General features: G+C 39.3%; 1 protein-coding gene across 1 annotated transcript in view; it reads right to left on the reverse strand.

The window, feature by feature from the left end:
- Positions 1–16,419, reverse strand: part of NME8 (NME/NM23 family member 8) — a 67,428-nt gene that overhangs the window by 12,428 nt on the left and 38,581 nt on the right. The window contains exons 8-10 of the mRNA XM_088018464.1: positions 14,323–14,415; positions 12,991–13,178; positions 4,774–4,949 (exon numbers count right to left, since the gene is read on the reverse strand). Coding sequence (XP_087874590.1) covers positions 4,774–4,949; positions 12,991–13,178; positions 14,323–14,415 — 457 coding nt within the window. The remainder of the gene's footprint in view (positions 1–4,773; positions 4,950–12,990; positions 13,179–14,322; positions 14,416–16,419) is intronic.

A 16,419-nucleotide genomic window follows, 5' to 3' on the forward strand; every position in this document is an offset into this window, starting at 1 on the left:
GAGATAAAAAGCTTCCAGGACAAACAAAAACTAAAGGAATTTGCAAACACAAAACCAGCCCTCCAAGAAATATTGAAAGGGGTCCTCTAAGCAAAGAGAGAGCCTAAAAGCAGCATAGAGCAGAAAGGAACACAGACAACATACAGTAACAGTCACCTACAGGCAATACACTGGCACTAAATTCATATCCTTCAATAGTTACCCTGAATGTAAATGGGCTCAATGCCCCAATCAAAAGACACAGGCTATCAGATTGGATTAAAAAACAAGACCCATCAATATGCTGTCTGCAGGAGACTCATTTTAGACCCAAAGACATCCCCAAATTGAAAGTGAGGGGGTGGAAAACCATTTACCATGCTAATGGACACCAAAAGAAAGCTGGGGTGGCAATCCTTATATCAGACAAACTAGATTTTAAAACAAAGACTGTAATAAGAGATGAAGAAGAACACTATATCCTACTTAAACGGTCTATCCAACAAGAAGATCTAACAATTGTAAATATCTATGCCCCGAACATGGGAGCAGCCAATTTTATAAGGCAATTAAAAACAAAAGCGAAGAAACACATTGACAACAATACAATAATAGTGGGGGACTTTAACAGCCCCCCTCACTGAAATGGACATATCATCTAAGCAAAAGATCAACAAGGAAATAAAGACTTTAAATGACACACTGGACCAAATGGACTTCACAGACATATTCAGAACATTCCATCCCAAAGCAACGGAATACACATTCTTCTCTAGTGCCCATGGAACATTCTCCAGAATTGATCACATCCTAGGTCACAAATCAGGTGTCAAACGGTACCAAAATATTGGGATTATTCCCTGCATATTTTCAGAACACAATGCTTTGAAACTAGAACTCCATCACAAGAGGAAAGTCGGAAAGAACTCAAATACATGGAGGCTAAAGAGCATCCTACTAAAGAATGAATGGGTCAACCAGGAAATTAAAGAAGAATTAAAAAATTCATGGAAACCAATGAAAATGAAAACACAACTGTTCAAAATCTTGGGGATACAGCACAGGCAGTCCTGAGAGGAAAGTATATAGCAATACAAGCCTTTCTCAAGAAACAAGAAAGGTCTCAAATACACAACCTAACCCTACACCTAAAGGAGCTAGAGAAAAAACAGCAAAGAAAGCCTAAACCCAGCAGGAGAAGAGAAATAATAAAGATCAGAGCAGAAATCAATGAATTAGAACCAAAAGAACAGTAGAACAGATCAACGAAACTAGGAGCTGGTTCTTTGAAAGAATTAACAAGATTGATAAACCCCTGGCCAGACTGATCAAAAAGAAAAGAGAAATGACCCAAATCAACAAAATCATGAATGAAAGAAGAGAGATCACAACCAACACCAAAGAAATACAAACAATTATAGGAACATATGATGAGCAACTCTATGCCAGCAAATTAAATAACCTGGAAGAAATGGGTGCATTCCTAGAGATGTATCAACTACCAAAATTGAACCAGGAAGAAATAGAAAACCTGAACAGACCTATAACCACTAAGGAAATTGAAGCAGTCATCAAAAATCTCCCAACAAACAAAAGCCCAGGGCCAGATGGCTTCCCAGGGGAATTCTACCAGACATTTAAAGAAGAATTAATACCTATTCTCCTGAAACTTTTCCAAAAAATAGAAATGGAAGGAAAACTTCCAAACGCATTTTATGAGGCCAGCATTACCTTGATCCCAAAACCAGACAAAGACCCCATCAAAAAGGAGAACTACAGACCAATATCCTTGATGAACATGGATGCAAAAATTCTCGCCAAAATACTAGCCAATAGGGTCCAACAGTACATTAAAAGGATTATTCACCGTGACCAAGTGGGATTTATCCCTGGGCTGCAAGGCTGGTTCAACATCCGCAAATCAATCAACGTGATACAATACATTAACAAAAGAAAGAACAAGAATCATATGATCCTCTCAATAGATGCAGAAAAAGCATTTGACAAAGTACAGCATCCTTTCTTGATCAAAACTCTTCAGAGTATAGGGATAGAGGGTACATACCTCAAGATCATAAAAGCCATCTATGAAAAACCTACAGTGAATATCATTCTCATTGGGGAAAAGCTGAGAGCTTTTCCCCTAAGGCCAGGAACGCGGCAGGGATGTCCACTATCACCACTGCTATTCAACATATTATTAGAAGTCGTAGCCACAGCAATCAGACAACAAAAAGAAATCAAAGGCATCCAAATCGGCAAAGAGGAAGTCAAACTCTCACTCTTTGCAGATGATATGATACTGTATGTGGAAAACCCAAAAGACTCCATCCCAAAACTGCTAGAACCCATACAGGAATTCAGTAAAGTAGCAGGATATAAAATCAATGCACAGAAATCAGTGGCATTCCTATACACAAACAACAAGACAGAAGAGAGACAAATCAAGGAGTCGATCCCATTTACAATTGCTCCCAAAACCACAAGATACCTAGGAATAAATTTAACCAAAGAGCAAAGGATCTGTACTCAGAAAACTATAAAATACTCATGAAAGAAATTGAAGAAGACACAAAGAAATGGAAAAACGTTCCATGCTCATGGATTGGAAGAACAAACATTGTGAAGATGTCAATGCTACCTAGAGCAATCTACACGTTCAATGCAATCCCCATCAAAATACCATCCACTTTTTTCAAAGAAATGGAACAAATAATCCTAAAATTTGTATGGAATCAGAAGAGACCCCGCATAGCCAGAGGAATCTTGAAAAAGGAAAGCAAAGCTGGCGGCATCACAATTCCGGACTTCCAGCTCTATTACAAAGCTGTCATCATCAAGACAGTACGGTACTGGCACAGAAACAGACACATCGATCAATGGAACAGAAACGAGAGCGCAGAAATGGACCCTCAACTCTATGGTCAACTAATCTTTGACAAAGCAGGAAAGAATGTCCAATGGAAAAAAGACAGTCTCTTCAACAAATGGTATTGGGAGAATTGGACAGCCACATGCAAAAGAATGAAACTGGACCATTTCCTTACACCACACACAAAAATAGACTCCAAATGGTTGAAAGCCCTAAACGTGAGACAGGAGTCCATCAACATCCTAAAGGAGAACACAGGCAGCAACCTCTTCGACCTCAGCCACAGCAACTTCTTCCTAGAAACATCGCCAAAGGCAAGGGAAGCAAGGGCAAAAATGAACTATTGGGATTTCATCAAGATAAAAAGCTTTTGCACCGCAAAAGAAACAGTCTACAAAACCAAAAGACAACCAACAGAATGGGAGAAAATATTTGCAAACGACATATCCGATAAAGGGCTAGTATCCAAAATCTATAAAGAACTTATCTAACTCAACTCCCAAAGAACAAATAATCCAATCAAGAAACGGGCAGAAGACATGAACAGACATTTTTCCAAAGAAGACATCCAAATGGCCAACAGACACATGAAAAAGTGCTCAACATCACTTGGCATCAGGGAAATCCAAATCAAAACCTCAATGAGATACCACCTCACACCACGCGGAATGGCTAGAATTAACAAGTCAGGAAATGACAGATGTTGGCGGGGATGCGGAGAAAGGGGAACCCTCCTACACTGTTGGTGGGAATGCAAGCTGGTGCAACCCCTCTGGAAAACAGTATGGAGCTGAAAAGAGAGCTACTATGCAATCCAGCAATTGCACTACTGGGTATTTACCCCAAAGATACAAATGTAGGGATCTGAAGGGGTACGCGCACCCCAATGTTTATAGCAGCAATGTCCACAATAGCCAAACTGTGGAAAGAGCCAAGATGTCCATCGACAGATGGACAGATAAAGCAGATGTGGTATATATACACAATGGAATATTACGCAGCCATCAAAAGGAATGAGATCTTGCCATTTGCAACGACGTGGCTGGAACTGGAGGGTGTTATGCTGAGTGAAATAAGTCAATCAGAGAAAGACATGTATCATATGACCTCACTGATATGAGGAATTCTTAATCTCAGGAAACAAACGGAGGGTTGCTGGAGTGGTGGGGGGTGGGAGGGAGGGGGTGGCTGGGTGACAGACATTGGGGAGGGTATGTGCTATGGTGAGCACTGTGAATTGTGCAAGACTGTTGAATCACAGATCTGTCCTTCTTTAACAAATAATGCAAGATATGTTAAGAAAAAAGAAAAAGAAGAAGATAGCAGGAGGGGAAGAATGAAGGGGAGTAAGTTGGAGGGGGAGACGAACCATGAGAGAGGATGGACTCTGAAAAATAAACTGAGGGTTCTAGAGGGGAGGAGGGTGGGGGGATGGGTTAGCCTGGTGATGGGTATTAAAGAGGGCACATTCTGCGTGGAGCACTGGGTGTTATGCACAAACAATGAATCATGGAACACTACATCAAAAACTAATGATGTAATGTATGGTGATTAACATAACAATAAAAAAATTTAAAAAAAAAGAATATGAGAATTTTAGCAAAATATTGGCAACCGTAAGATCAACATTAGTTCTCAAATTTTTTGCCAAAACAATGTCGTTTGTTTTCCCTTTCTATATCTTTCTTCTAGATCTCATCTTAGCAAGCAAGGAATAATACTTACAGAAAAATCTATTGTGCATAAGGTGGAAATTGCAAGAGTGTGTGGAACTAATGAATTAAATTTCATATAGTGAAAATGTAAAAAAAAGAAAAGAAAAGAAAAGAAAAAAGAAATAGGTGCTTTTTTTCTTCAATGTTATATTTTAAAATAATATATTTAATGTAATTATACTAGGGTGTATTTAATTTATTTCTTACCTTTCTTTTCTTGAAAGAGAGCTGGTCGAAGTAATGCCAGGATCTTTTCTAATTTGAGGTTTTTCATATTTTTAAAATCAGGGAAGAACATATCAATAAAGCAGTTAACATCAGTTATATTTTCTTCAACATCACAAAACTGAGATATATGTTGTCTTTCCAGATATTCTTCTAAGCTGTAGAAATCCAAAATATAATATAAGATTATTATAAACTGAAGCTTAATAACTATGACAGAAAATTAAAACTGGTAAGTTCACAAATATTTTGTGGTTTAATAAAACAAATAAAAATTGAATGTCATCAAAAGATAAGTTGTATTTTTTCTGTCAAATCAAAGAGTATGTATTTAATTCAGCTTTTTGTTGAACCAATCCAAAAATCAATTACATGAAATCATGTATGCTTGACTTCATGGGAGGATAAAGAAGACCAACATAAAATATGGCTAAAAAATGTTTTTCTTGGGGCACTGGGGTAGCTCAGTTGGTTAAGTGCCTGACCCTTGATTTTGGCTCAGGTCATGGTCTTAGAGCTGTGAGATCAAGCCTTGCATCAGGCTCTGGCTGGGTATGGAGCCTGCTTAAGATTCTCTCTCTCCCCTACCCTATGACTCAGCAATTGCAGTACTGGGTATTTACCCCAAAGATACAAATGTAGTGATCCGAAGGGGCACCTGCACCCCAATGTTTATAGCAGAAATGTCCACAATAGCCAAACTATGGAAAGAGCCCAGATGCCCATCAACAGATGAATGGATAAAGAAGATATGGTATACATATACAACGAAATACTACTCAGCCATCAAGAAAAAAAAAAAAAGAAATCTTGCCATTTGCAAAGACGTCGATAGAACTAGAGGGTATTATGCTAAGTGAAATAAGTCAATCAGAGAAAGACAATTATCATATGAGCTCATTCATATGTGGCATTTAAGAAACAAAACAGAGTATCATAGGGCAAGTGAGAGAAAAATAAAACAACACGAAATCAGAGAGGGAGACAAACCATAAGAAACTCTTAACCATAGGAAACAAACTGAGGGTTGCTGGAGGGGAGGGGGTTGGGGGGATGGGGTAACTGGGTGCTGGGCATTAAGGAGGACAAGTGATGTGATGAGCATGGCGTATTATGTAAGACTGATGAATCACTGAACTCTACCTCTGAAACTAAAAATACACTGTGCGTTAATTAATTGAATTTAAATAATAAAAAACAATTTTCTCTCTCCCTCTCCCTTTGCCCTCCCCCACCTCTCTCCCTCTCTTAAAAAAAAAAAAAAAAGTTTCTCTTTCCTTTATATAAAGCTTTCCAGGTAGTTTCTACCTTTCCTTTTAAGGTTGTCATTGAGTCAAGGGTTATGTAGGAGCACATGTTTTTGCAAATACATAAGACATCTTGGTCATCTCTTTATTGTTTATTTTGAATTTTATTGGATTATAATCTGCAAATGCATGTGGTGAAATCCTAATTTTAAAAAATGTATTAAGGCTTTCTTTGTAAGAAAGAAAATGTATTTGTGGGATTTAAGGCTATGTATATTTATATTGTATATATAATTATATCAGAGCACTTTTAGACTACTATATCTTCTTCATAAATGTTGATTTCAACATCATGTCCTTCTTTATTAAGTTCAGCACTTTTTTTTAAAGATTTATTTATTTATTTCAGAGAGAGAAAGATTGAGAGAGAGAGCGTGCGTGCACAGCGGGAGGGGCAGAGGAAGAGGATCTCAAGCAGACTCAACACAAAGCACGGAGCCTTACACAGGGCTCGATCCCACAACACTGAGATCATGACCTGAGCTGAAGCCAAGAATCAGATGCTCAACCGACTGCGCCACCCAGGCACCCCAGTTTAGCACTTTAAATGTTCAATTCTAATAATTTATTTTGCCTGGCTATATTTTTTTGCCATCCTTTATTTTTATTTTATTTCTCTTGTGTGTTTCTTTTGAACAGAATATAGATGAGTGCAGTTTTTGAAACCTTATTTTGAAAAAAATTTTAATTGACAGAAAAGTTGCAAGACAAGGATAATGAACTCTAGATTCACCAACTGTTAACATTTTGCCACATTTCTTCTCTCTGTCCCTCTCATCCCTCTCTCCCGCCGTGTGTGTGTGTGTGTGTGTGTGTGTGTGTGTGTGTGTGTGTGTGTGTTGTGTATGTTGACTGAACCATTTAAGAGCAGGCTGCAGATATTTTAAACATTCACCCTCCTAAATATTTCAGGAAAGTTTACATTGATATAAAACTATTATCTCATAAATAGTTCATATTTAAATTTCACCAATCTTACAATACTGCCCCATCAATAGTAATTTTTCCTAATCCTGGACCACATATTGTCTGTAATTGTCCTATATCCCTGGTCTCCTTTAATCTCTAACAAGGCCTCAGCCTTTTCATCTTTCATGATATTAACATTTTGAAGAGTCCAGGTTAGCTGTTTTGCAGATTGTTCCTCATGTAGGATGGTTTCAAACTATTGGACAGACCAGTAGTTTCCTATTAATTTCAGAATATGAATCTTTGGCAGGAATATTCTATAAGTGATGCTGTATCCTTCATACATCACAATATGATGTACACGATTTAAGTTTTTCCCATTGTTGATGGTATTAATGTGGTTTTCTCCTCTGGAAAGAGTTTTCTCCTCTCTCTTCCTGTTTTCTCCACTGGAAAGCTACAATTTCCACCTTGTAAATAAAAAGAAATCTGTGAGGATATTATTTGAAACTGTATGTATTTTTCACGCAATGGCTTTAGTACCCATTGATGATTCTTTAGTACCCACTGATGATCCATTGTTACTATAATGGTTTTTAATGTAGTTTTTTTTTTACCTTAACCTTAATTGTAATCTCTGTATTTAGTGGGATAATTAACCTTTTCATATTTAGCCATATACTTAACTACCTTCCTTCCATCTTAACTTTATATATACACTATTTATTTTAAATTTATTTTAAATTGTACTTTCTTCTTTTTTTCTTTCCCCTATTTTGCTGTGCTGGTCTGAGCAAGTTGCTATCCATTCCATGTTTTCCCCTTGGTAATGTAGAGGTTCTATTATACTTATCCACTGCACTAACATTCACTGTCTTTTATCTGCTTCCGGAACCAAAAACATATGTTCCAAATATGTCTTAGCATTCTGGCACACTATTTCTTAGCTCTAACATCCCATCCATTCCCACTTCTGTAAACTCAAAAAAGAACCTTAAAATACTGTGTTTCTTCTTCATTTCAGCTTTCCTCTCTCCACTCTGAGGAAAACCATTTCCCTTCCCTTTTCCCCCTCATATTGAAGTATCTCTTTTCATTTTTTGTTTGGTCAAGTCTTCCCTCAAATATTTTTCAGGTGATATATTCCTAAGCATATCCCCGAGCATCTTCCTTTGCTTCTCCAGGTATAGGATATCCTGGCTTCATTAGGATGCAGGGGATCTGCTGTTTCTCTCAGTGGTCTATGACAAGTCCCATGCCAGTCAGAGAATTTTCCCTTGTAAGGAACTTGTTGTCAGTTACTGCCAAACATGCAGTGGCTGGAAGGGGATCATTTGAAGTGCAAGTCACTGGGGGATACACTGTCTCTAACAAATTTTAAACCAATTTTAAACTAAAAGTTGGGCTGTTTTTTAGCATCACCATGTACCCTCAATTCTAAACAATGTTAGTGATAAATTACTCCTCCTTGAAAAATATCTTTTGTCTACAATCTAAATAATTCCTGTGGTTAGTGTTAAATTTTAATAATATATGTGTAGGGTACCAGTTTGCATATTTTTATTCCTTACCTTTAATAAAGCATACTCTAGCTTGTACTCTGCATGTAAGAATCAATACTAAAATAACAAAGCTATTGGCAGAATATAATTTCTGGAATTTATTGTGAAACAGGAATTTTATGTGTCTCTTAAACATGAATATATAGTAAAGATCAATTTTGAGAATGCCATTGACAAATCTTCAAAATTTAAGGCTTACAAACAAAATTTGCACCTTATTTCTGTGATAGACTAATATATATATAACTATGAATGCTTTTTTTCCTTTCTTAGAAAATACATTCATATAATTAAACAGTATTAACCTATTACTTGTTTCATTTTTGGTATTAGAATATTCTCTTTTTTTTTTTATATGTTTCACAAAGGTCAATTTTCACTATTAATTTTTTTCCTGGCCATTATTTGCCTTGTTCAATAATTAGTACTAAAAATAATATTATTATATAGAGGAGAGGGGTGTTAAGAAAATTATCTGCTTGGGGCGTCAAACATCCTGAGCACATCACTGCCTGTTCTTTCTCTCTGGAAATGGCATACAGTGTTTTTTTCCCAGGATATTCCCGTGTCTGTGTTTGTGCACATCAGTTGAGGCTGGGCCACTGGAAGCCCTTTCAATTGGCAGATGCATTTATTTCTTCATTTCAGGGAATATATTTCCCTATTCTTTGTCAAAATATAGCTTGTTCATCTGTTCTTTCTTCTCTGTATGGAATTTTTCTTACTAGCACACTGGTTTTCCCAGTATAGTCTCCACATTTCTTATTCTCTTGCTCTCATGACGTCTGCCTCATTTTATTTCTGTACTCTAAGCTATTTCTTTCATCTGATTTTCCAAGTCATTAATTCAAGTCTCAAACAACTATCACACTAATTCTCCACTGAATTTAGAGTTCAAATCACTATTTTATAGTTCAAATTTGAAAGTCTCTTTTTTTGCGTGTGTAGCACTTGAATCTCAAGCATTAGTAGTAGTAGGTATATATTATTACTAGTTACATATTATTATTAGTCTCGAGCATTATATATTATTATTAGTAGTAATAGTATTACTATTATTTTACTTAAAGATTTTTCCAGCCCTAGCAGTTCTTTTTCACTGGGCTTATGTTTTGATTTTTGTGTAGATCTTCCTTTCTCTGGCTGCTAGTCTCCTTGAGGTGGATCGTCATTTTTCTTGGTTGGTTTATTGGGGCTTACATCTCATTTTTGGTATGCTAGGTGTTGGAAACCCTACGGCTGAAAGACAAAAATGGCCTCTAGGCTACAAGCAAGCAAGCTGTCATTCCCCTGTGGGAACAAATGGTTAAGAGCCCTTATAGAACTGGTCCTCAAAGGCAGGCAATTTTGGTAATTCTGCTCAGCTCCATCTTGGGCTTTTGGGGGAGAGGGAGGTCAGGAAGGCCCAGTGAAGTCCAGTATCAACCTGGCCCTGGGGAGTCACAAGTCTGTTTGTTCTTTCCAAGACTGGTGTTTGTCTGGGGTTCTGGTCCCCTGTGATTGAGCTCAGGCACTCCCCAAAGCTGTCAGAGGAGAAAGCACCACACCACCGCCCTCCCCTTCTCCTTAGTTCTGGACCAACAGAACTCCAGGTCACACCTATGGCCAGATGCTTATGAACACAGGTTCCCTTTGATGCTAGAGAGGCAAGAAAGGTCTGGAGATGGGAGTAGAGAGTAAAGGTACAGAATTCAGACTGCTCTGATCCCAGAAATACTTTTAAAGATTATTTTAGGAATTGTATCTATTATCTTCAATTTAAATGAGAAGTTTTATAAAAGAAAAACTTGCTCTCTATAGCTATGACATGTATAGACATAAATGGGTTATTAGACACTTTGTATGGAGAGAGAAATATATTATAGGAGGTAGGAACTAACATCTTCACTCAGTCTTAAAGATTTGGAGCTGAAAGGGACTTTAGAGATCATTTCATTTCCTCCCATCTTTGTATCCCCAGGGCTTGGCACATAGTAGGACTTTAATAAATACTAGATAAATGGAAGGATGCATAATAGAATGAATGGGTGAGTGAGTGAAGACTGCCAGTCACTACTTATCTGACTCTGGACAATGTAGCTAATAGAACCACACCTTGCTCTTCCAGTAGAATGACTGGAAAGCAAAGATAAATGACTCTGACCTTTGAGTTAATACACAGGTGGATTAAGGAGACAGACATGCAAATGGATAACAGACTGTGATCAAAAGTCATCATGAACAAATCTGGGATCTGGATGAAAACTGTGGCTGCCTGTGCCCTGTTTTCCTGCGTCCTGCTCCTGGCCAGCCACTGGGTCCAGTGGGTTACTGCTGACATGCAGAAAGTCTTCCCAGACCATGTGGGTTCACAGTGAGTTTTTCTCTGTGGGGACAACCACCCTGACCAAGAAGGGGAGCTTTGCTCATGTTCGCAGAAGGGGCCACCTACCGCTCCCAGTCTAATTGCTCTGCTTTTAATTTCCTTTCTTCCTCACCCACCAGCCCCACCACCACCCAGAGAGGAAGGTGAGCAGGCTTTGAGGTAGGGGAGAGGTAGCCATAAAGAAAGAAAGTGAACAGACATGTAAATCACTCATGAGAGTTTATGTCCTTGGTCCTTTGGGTTCTGGGTTCACTTAAAAGATAACAGTAGAAGTGCTTGGCACCTGTTATGCTTTGCTTCCAGAACACGAGCTGTGAAAACGGATTCCCAGACAAACATGCTCCCCACCACTCCATGCTGCCTGCCTGTGGCCACTACTCAGGATAAACATGGGCCAAAGGCAAATGGAGTCTCTAAGTTCAGAAAGAAAATACTGCAGACTTTTCCAAAGCAAGACTAACACATCTCACTCCACACCCACCCCGCCAATGGCCTAAACTGTTCATCTTATTGCGTCAGTATTCAACAACTAGAGACAACTGCTTTTCAAAGTTGGATGTGACACAGACTCACCAGAAAGATGGCACAAGCGGAATGCTGACTTCTGTTATGCAAGCTGCATCAATGAGTGCTTCACAGAACATTTTTTTAATGGCTCAAAAGTTCTGGTATGAAGTCTGGTATCTTTTTAAGTGGAACGCTTCCCACCCAAACTTTCCCTCTGATCACTGACTATCATTCCCCCTTAAAACTGTAAAAATAAGTACTACTGTTCACAAAGCCCTTTGTCAGCAGCTGGCTTAACTTTAAGCCCCTCAATCCCATTTAAAACTTGGAACTAATGACCGTAGGGTCACCCTGCTACCTAAAACGTATCACACTGTAGGAACCAGCAGATATAGCTACTCAAGAAAAGCCACTACACACATTAATAAGACAACAAGGAGTTCTGGAGATGCCCTGCCAGAAAACGCAATGAAGATGCGCTGTCCATCGGGAAGAGATACATCATGGAATCTCGAGACTCAGCTCCTCTCAGCAGGTTCCTGCTTGCCCACCTTTGTTCCACGCATTGCTCTGATGACTCTTGTGGTAAACTGAACTTTCTGAGTCTTCCGAGGAATAAAAGGCACAAATAGCAGTGCATAAAACCAACACTCTGTCTGGTACTTATATTCATTTTCAAATATTTAAAAACCCATTAGTGCAAATATACAACCATTTAGTTCTTAGCAATTTATAACCCCTAACTGCCTTAAGTAAAAAAGGGGAAAGAGTACATCTGATGTCTTTAGGATGCAGGGCAGGTGGGAGTGAATGTGGGGAGACAGGAGAGGAGAGAGACCTAGCAGGAATTACACATGGTCCCAATCTACCCCTGGGGCCCCAGGCTGGGAGGCCAGACTGGTGGGCCCAGCTTTAGAAAGATAAACAGGGCACATTTTTCCCTTTCTAATCCTCTTGACATAAACTTTCAGGGAAATCCCAGCTTTACTGTATATATGGTTTTTTAGATTGACTGGAAGAAATATTTGTGGCTCCAACATAAAAATGTGTGTTCTTGGGAGCACCTGGGGGCTCAGTCAGTTAAGCATCTGCCTTCAGCTCAGGTTATGATACTGGGGCCCTGGGATCGAGTCCCACATCGGGCTCCCTGTCAGTGGGAGGCTGCTTCTCCCTCTGTGATCTCTCTCTCTCTCTCTTACATAAATAAATAAAATCTTTAAAAAATGTACATTCTTAGATGGGGTGCCTGGGTGGCTCAAATGGTTAGGCATCTGCCTTCGGCTCAGGTTATGATCCCAGGGTCCTGGGATCAAGCCCCGCATTGGGCTCCTGGCTCAGCGGAGAGCCTGCTTCTCCCTCTCCCTCTGCCTCTCCTCCTGCTCACGCTCTCTCTCTCTGTATCTCTGTGTCTCAAATGAATAAATAAAATCTTTAAAAAAAATAAAAATAAAAATAAAATGTACATTCTTAGATCTTGAGATATTTGGATATTACACTTCATTACCTACTAACACAACATATAATGGTAAGTTTCCTGGTCTCAAGCTACCTGTCCCGCTTCTTCCTCATCATTGGAGTCGTGACCATAGCAAGGTGATCCTCATATATTTCTTTAGCTTCTGTCTCAGGATCAGATTCAGTTTCCCCCAGGGCAGGCTGCTCTTCATTTCCTTGAGATATAACTAGAATATGGCTTAGGCCACTGGTCATAAAAAGGACAAAATCTTCAAAGTCAGGCTATAAATAAGATGATAAACTGCTTACTCCAGGCTTCTGAAATAGATAGACTAAAACGACAGCCACTCCCCAACCCAAGCAACATCGTCCCCTTCCTGATCACCAGGCAAGCGAGTGTTAGCTCTAATCCTTCAAAGGTGTGATTGTTGGCCCTGTGAACAATCACACCTTTGAAGGATGAAAGTTCACAGCTCACAGGGATTGATCTTAAAGATGGTCTAATAACCATTCTCAAACTTCAGGATGCTTCCAAATCATCTGCTGGGCTTGTTAAAAACACTGATTTGGAAAGCCCAATCCCAGAGTTCATGATTCAGGAGGTTGAGGGTGGGGCTTTGGAAGTGGACTATCTCAAAAGTTCCCACGTGATGCTGAGGCAGTGGGCCCAACCTTTTCCTGGGGCCAAGAGAGGTGGTTTGAGTGTTGCAGCCAGCTGACATAGTGCCATTCACTAGAACTTTCTTTGATAACAAACATGTTCTTCTAGGCTCTCCAACACGAGTAGCCACGTACAGCTACTGAGCCCTTGAAATGTGGCCAGTGCAACCTGAAACTCTGAATTTTTTTTACTTGATTTGATTTTAATGAATTTTAAATTCAAATGGCCACATGTAGCTGATGGCTACCGGACTGGACAGGAGATTTCCAGAAGCTATGTCTTCCAACCCCCAAGCCACTGCCCTTTCCAATACACAGCACTGCCTTTCTTATACTCTCCCATGCAGAAGAGAAAATAGCTTGGGGCATGGGCCTTTAGGTAATGAAAGGATTAAAGCTTCCCTGTGAGGTTTACGACAAGGAGCCTTCAGCCTGGAATAAAAATCTATAGGAAAGTCCTGGGTATTCACTTCCAGAGGTTGATACAGGGAGTCTGAGAGCACATAAGTTGAAGAGGGCTTCACTCCAACAAAGTGCAATCGGACCATCCACTCTTGCTCAGCTGCTACTGTTTCTACTGGAGACTTCCCCGTCATCACCTTCTTTGGCTTTACCACCATCTGGACACAAAGAGGGACAATGGAGCTTATCTGGCTGGTCAGATTTATTCATTTGCTTTTCTAAGAGGAGGGTTCCAAACTTACAGGAATCTACTGCATTTGAAAACACAGCAGCTTTTTTTTTGGTTTGTGTCTAACTTCCTTACCTGGTGTGCTATCCGATGATAGAAGTCCCTTACTTGTTGCTCAGTGAACACTCTCTTATCTTCGATTTCTATCACAAAGCCTGCCTTGATGATCTTCACAGGGAGAGTGAGTCAGATTCAGACGTGCCGGGGAGCACATGTAAGACAAGTCAAGGACATTTATTTCCCGTGTTTAACAAACCACCCAGATTTGAACGCATTTCAGGTAAAGACCTCAGCACGACCCATAGGGCACTAGGTCTGAAGAGGCTCAAAACTACATAAAGATGGACCCCGTAATGCCTTCTGGTCTGTAAGTTTTCAAGGCTCGAACCACAGACTCTGCAGTATTTCTATTATTTAGGTGACTTGTCCCAACATATGAAAGAACTAACTAAATTCCAAGGGAAGATATCGTGCTTTCTGAATCATTCACAAAGACATACATTTATAAGCACTTTTTAACCACTATCTTCAAAATTGGTTTAACATTATTTCTTAAAAGGTTTTCCTTTGTTAAGGCTGTAACTCACAATCTAGTATATTTTACACTTTATAGCAAAAAAAAAAAAAAAAAACACAACTATCCAAGCTATGGGGAAGGTTAGAATTTAAGATTTAGCCATGCTTTGTCTTAAAAAAAAAAAAAAAAACTTTAATGATAAATCCAGTTTGCGTGTCACTCAGCTATAGTAAAATATAACAAAGAGAAGTTTGAAGCAAATATGCCAAGTCTAATGAGGTACTAAACAATGTAATATAAGTATAATCTGGGTTCCAAGCAACTCAGTAATTACAGTTTGATGGGAGTATCCAGCACCAGGTATCTTCTGCTTCTATTATGAAAGTAAACACTGTACTGGTTCCATTGGTCTTTTGATATGGTAGAGCACTACTTACATCCTTCTGAACCCTCTCCTGACAGTCCAATTTGAATAATTTCTGAATACTCAAATCATGCCTTTGTTACATTACTTAGTGTCTGACAACAGAAAGTAAAATCCAACAATCAATATTTAAACTTGCTAAGTTTTCCTTTACTGTAATTGAAAAATGTAGTGTGTTCATTTTTTTCTATTCAAAACATTCTTTCATTTTTTGTCCTCTTTGCTATTAGCCCTTTACCATATTCCAGAGAGGTGAGGTATTTAGGAGATATTCATAATTTACATTTCTGAAATGTTATTTTCTATATTAAAACAAAAATGATTAAGATGAACTTATGATTAATAGAATTGCCCCAACCAAAAGAACTAAATAACTTTGAAAAGCTTTATTGTCCTAGCTAATTAAAATATACTTGAATAAGGAACAGTAAACCATTACTATGTGATATTACTTTTTTAAACTTTATAAAGTATAAGTAATCTATGGAGGGTGGGGGTACAGTTTGATGCCCCCCCCACATATGCACCAAAATCTGGAAGAAAAGGGCTATCCTTAGAGAGTGATTTTTATTAAATCAATGCACAAATGGAAGAAACCATACATCCCATGACCACGGACCATGGACTTTCTTGTAGTTTAATCAGTGATAATGCTGCTGTAGCTAAAGAGTGCATGATGAGAAGTTCAATGGATGGCCAACCCCTCCTGATAGCTCCCTAGGTGACCTCCTGTATTCCCCAGGCAACATTCTTTCAAGTTTCAATTTACTGTTGCTGTGTCAAAACAAAGTCACTATTATGGAGTCAACAAAGTAGGAAGAGGAAAAGATGGCGGAGGAGTAGGGGACCCTATTCCAACTGGTCCCCGGAATTGAGCTAGATATCTACCAGACACTCAGAGTACCCACAAAATCAGCCTGAGATATAAGGAGATCTGGATCTCTACAAACAGAATATTGCAGGCGGTTGGTTTCCAGATACGAAGTGGGGAGCCATGATTCCATAGGGAGATATCGCAGGAGAAACGGCAGTGGGAGGGAGCCTGGTCGTGGGGATCCTACACCGCTGGTGAGCGACAGCCTGGCGCTCTGGGGATGGGCACAGACTTGCAGCCCGGTAGCGGCAGGGAAAGGACTTTAGGACAGCCCCCGGGGTGGAAACCCAGAGCAGAGGGGTCGCATGTGTGAACTGGAAGTGGATGGTGGTTATAGAAGCACAAAGGGCAGAGACG

This window comes from Eumetopias jubatus, unplaced genomic scaffold, assembly GCF_037043125.1.
Source record: "Eumetopias jubatus isolate StellerSeaLion01/CBP00866 unplaced genomic scaffold, mEumJub1_p1.0 scaffold_14, whole genome shotgun sequence".
Taxonomy (NCBI): domain Eukaryota; kingdom Metazoa; phylum Chordata; class Mammalia; order Carnivora; family Otariidae; genus Eumetopias; species Eumetopias jubatus.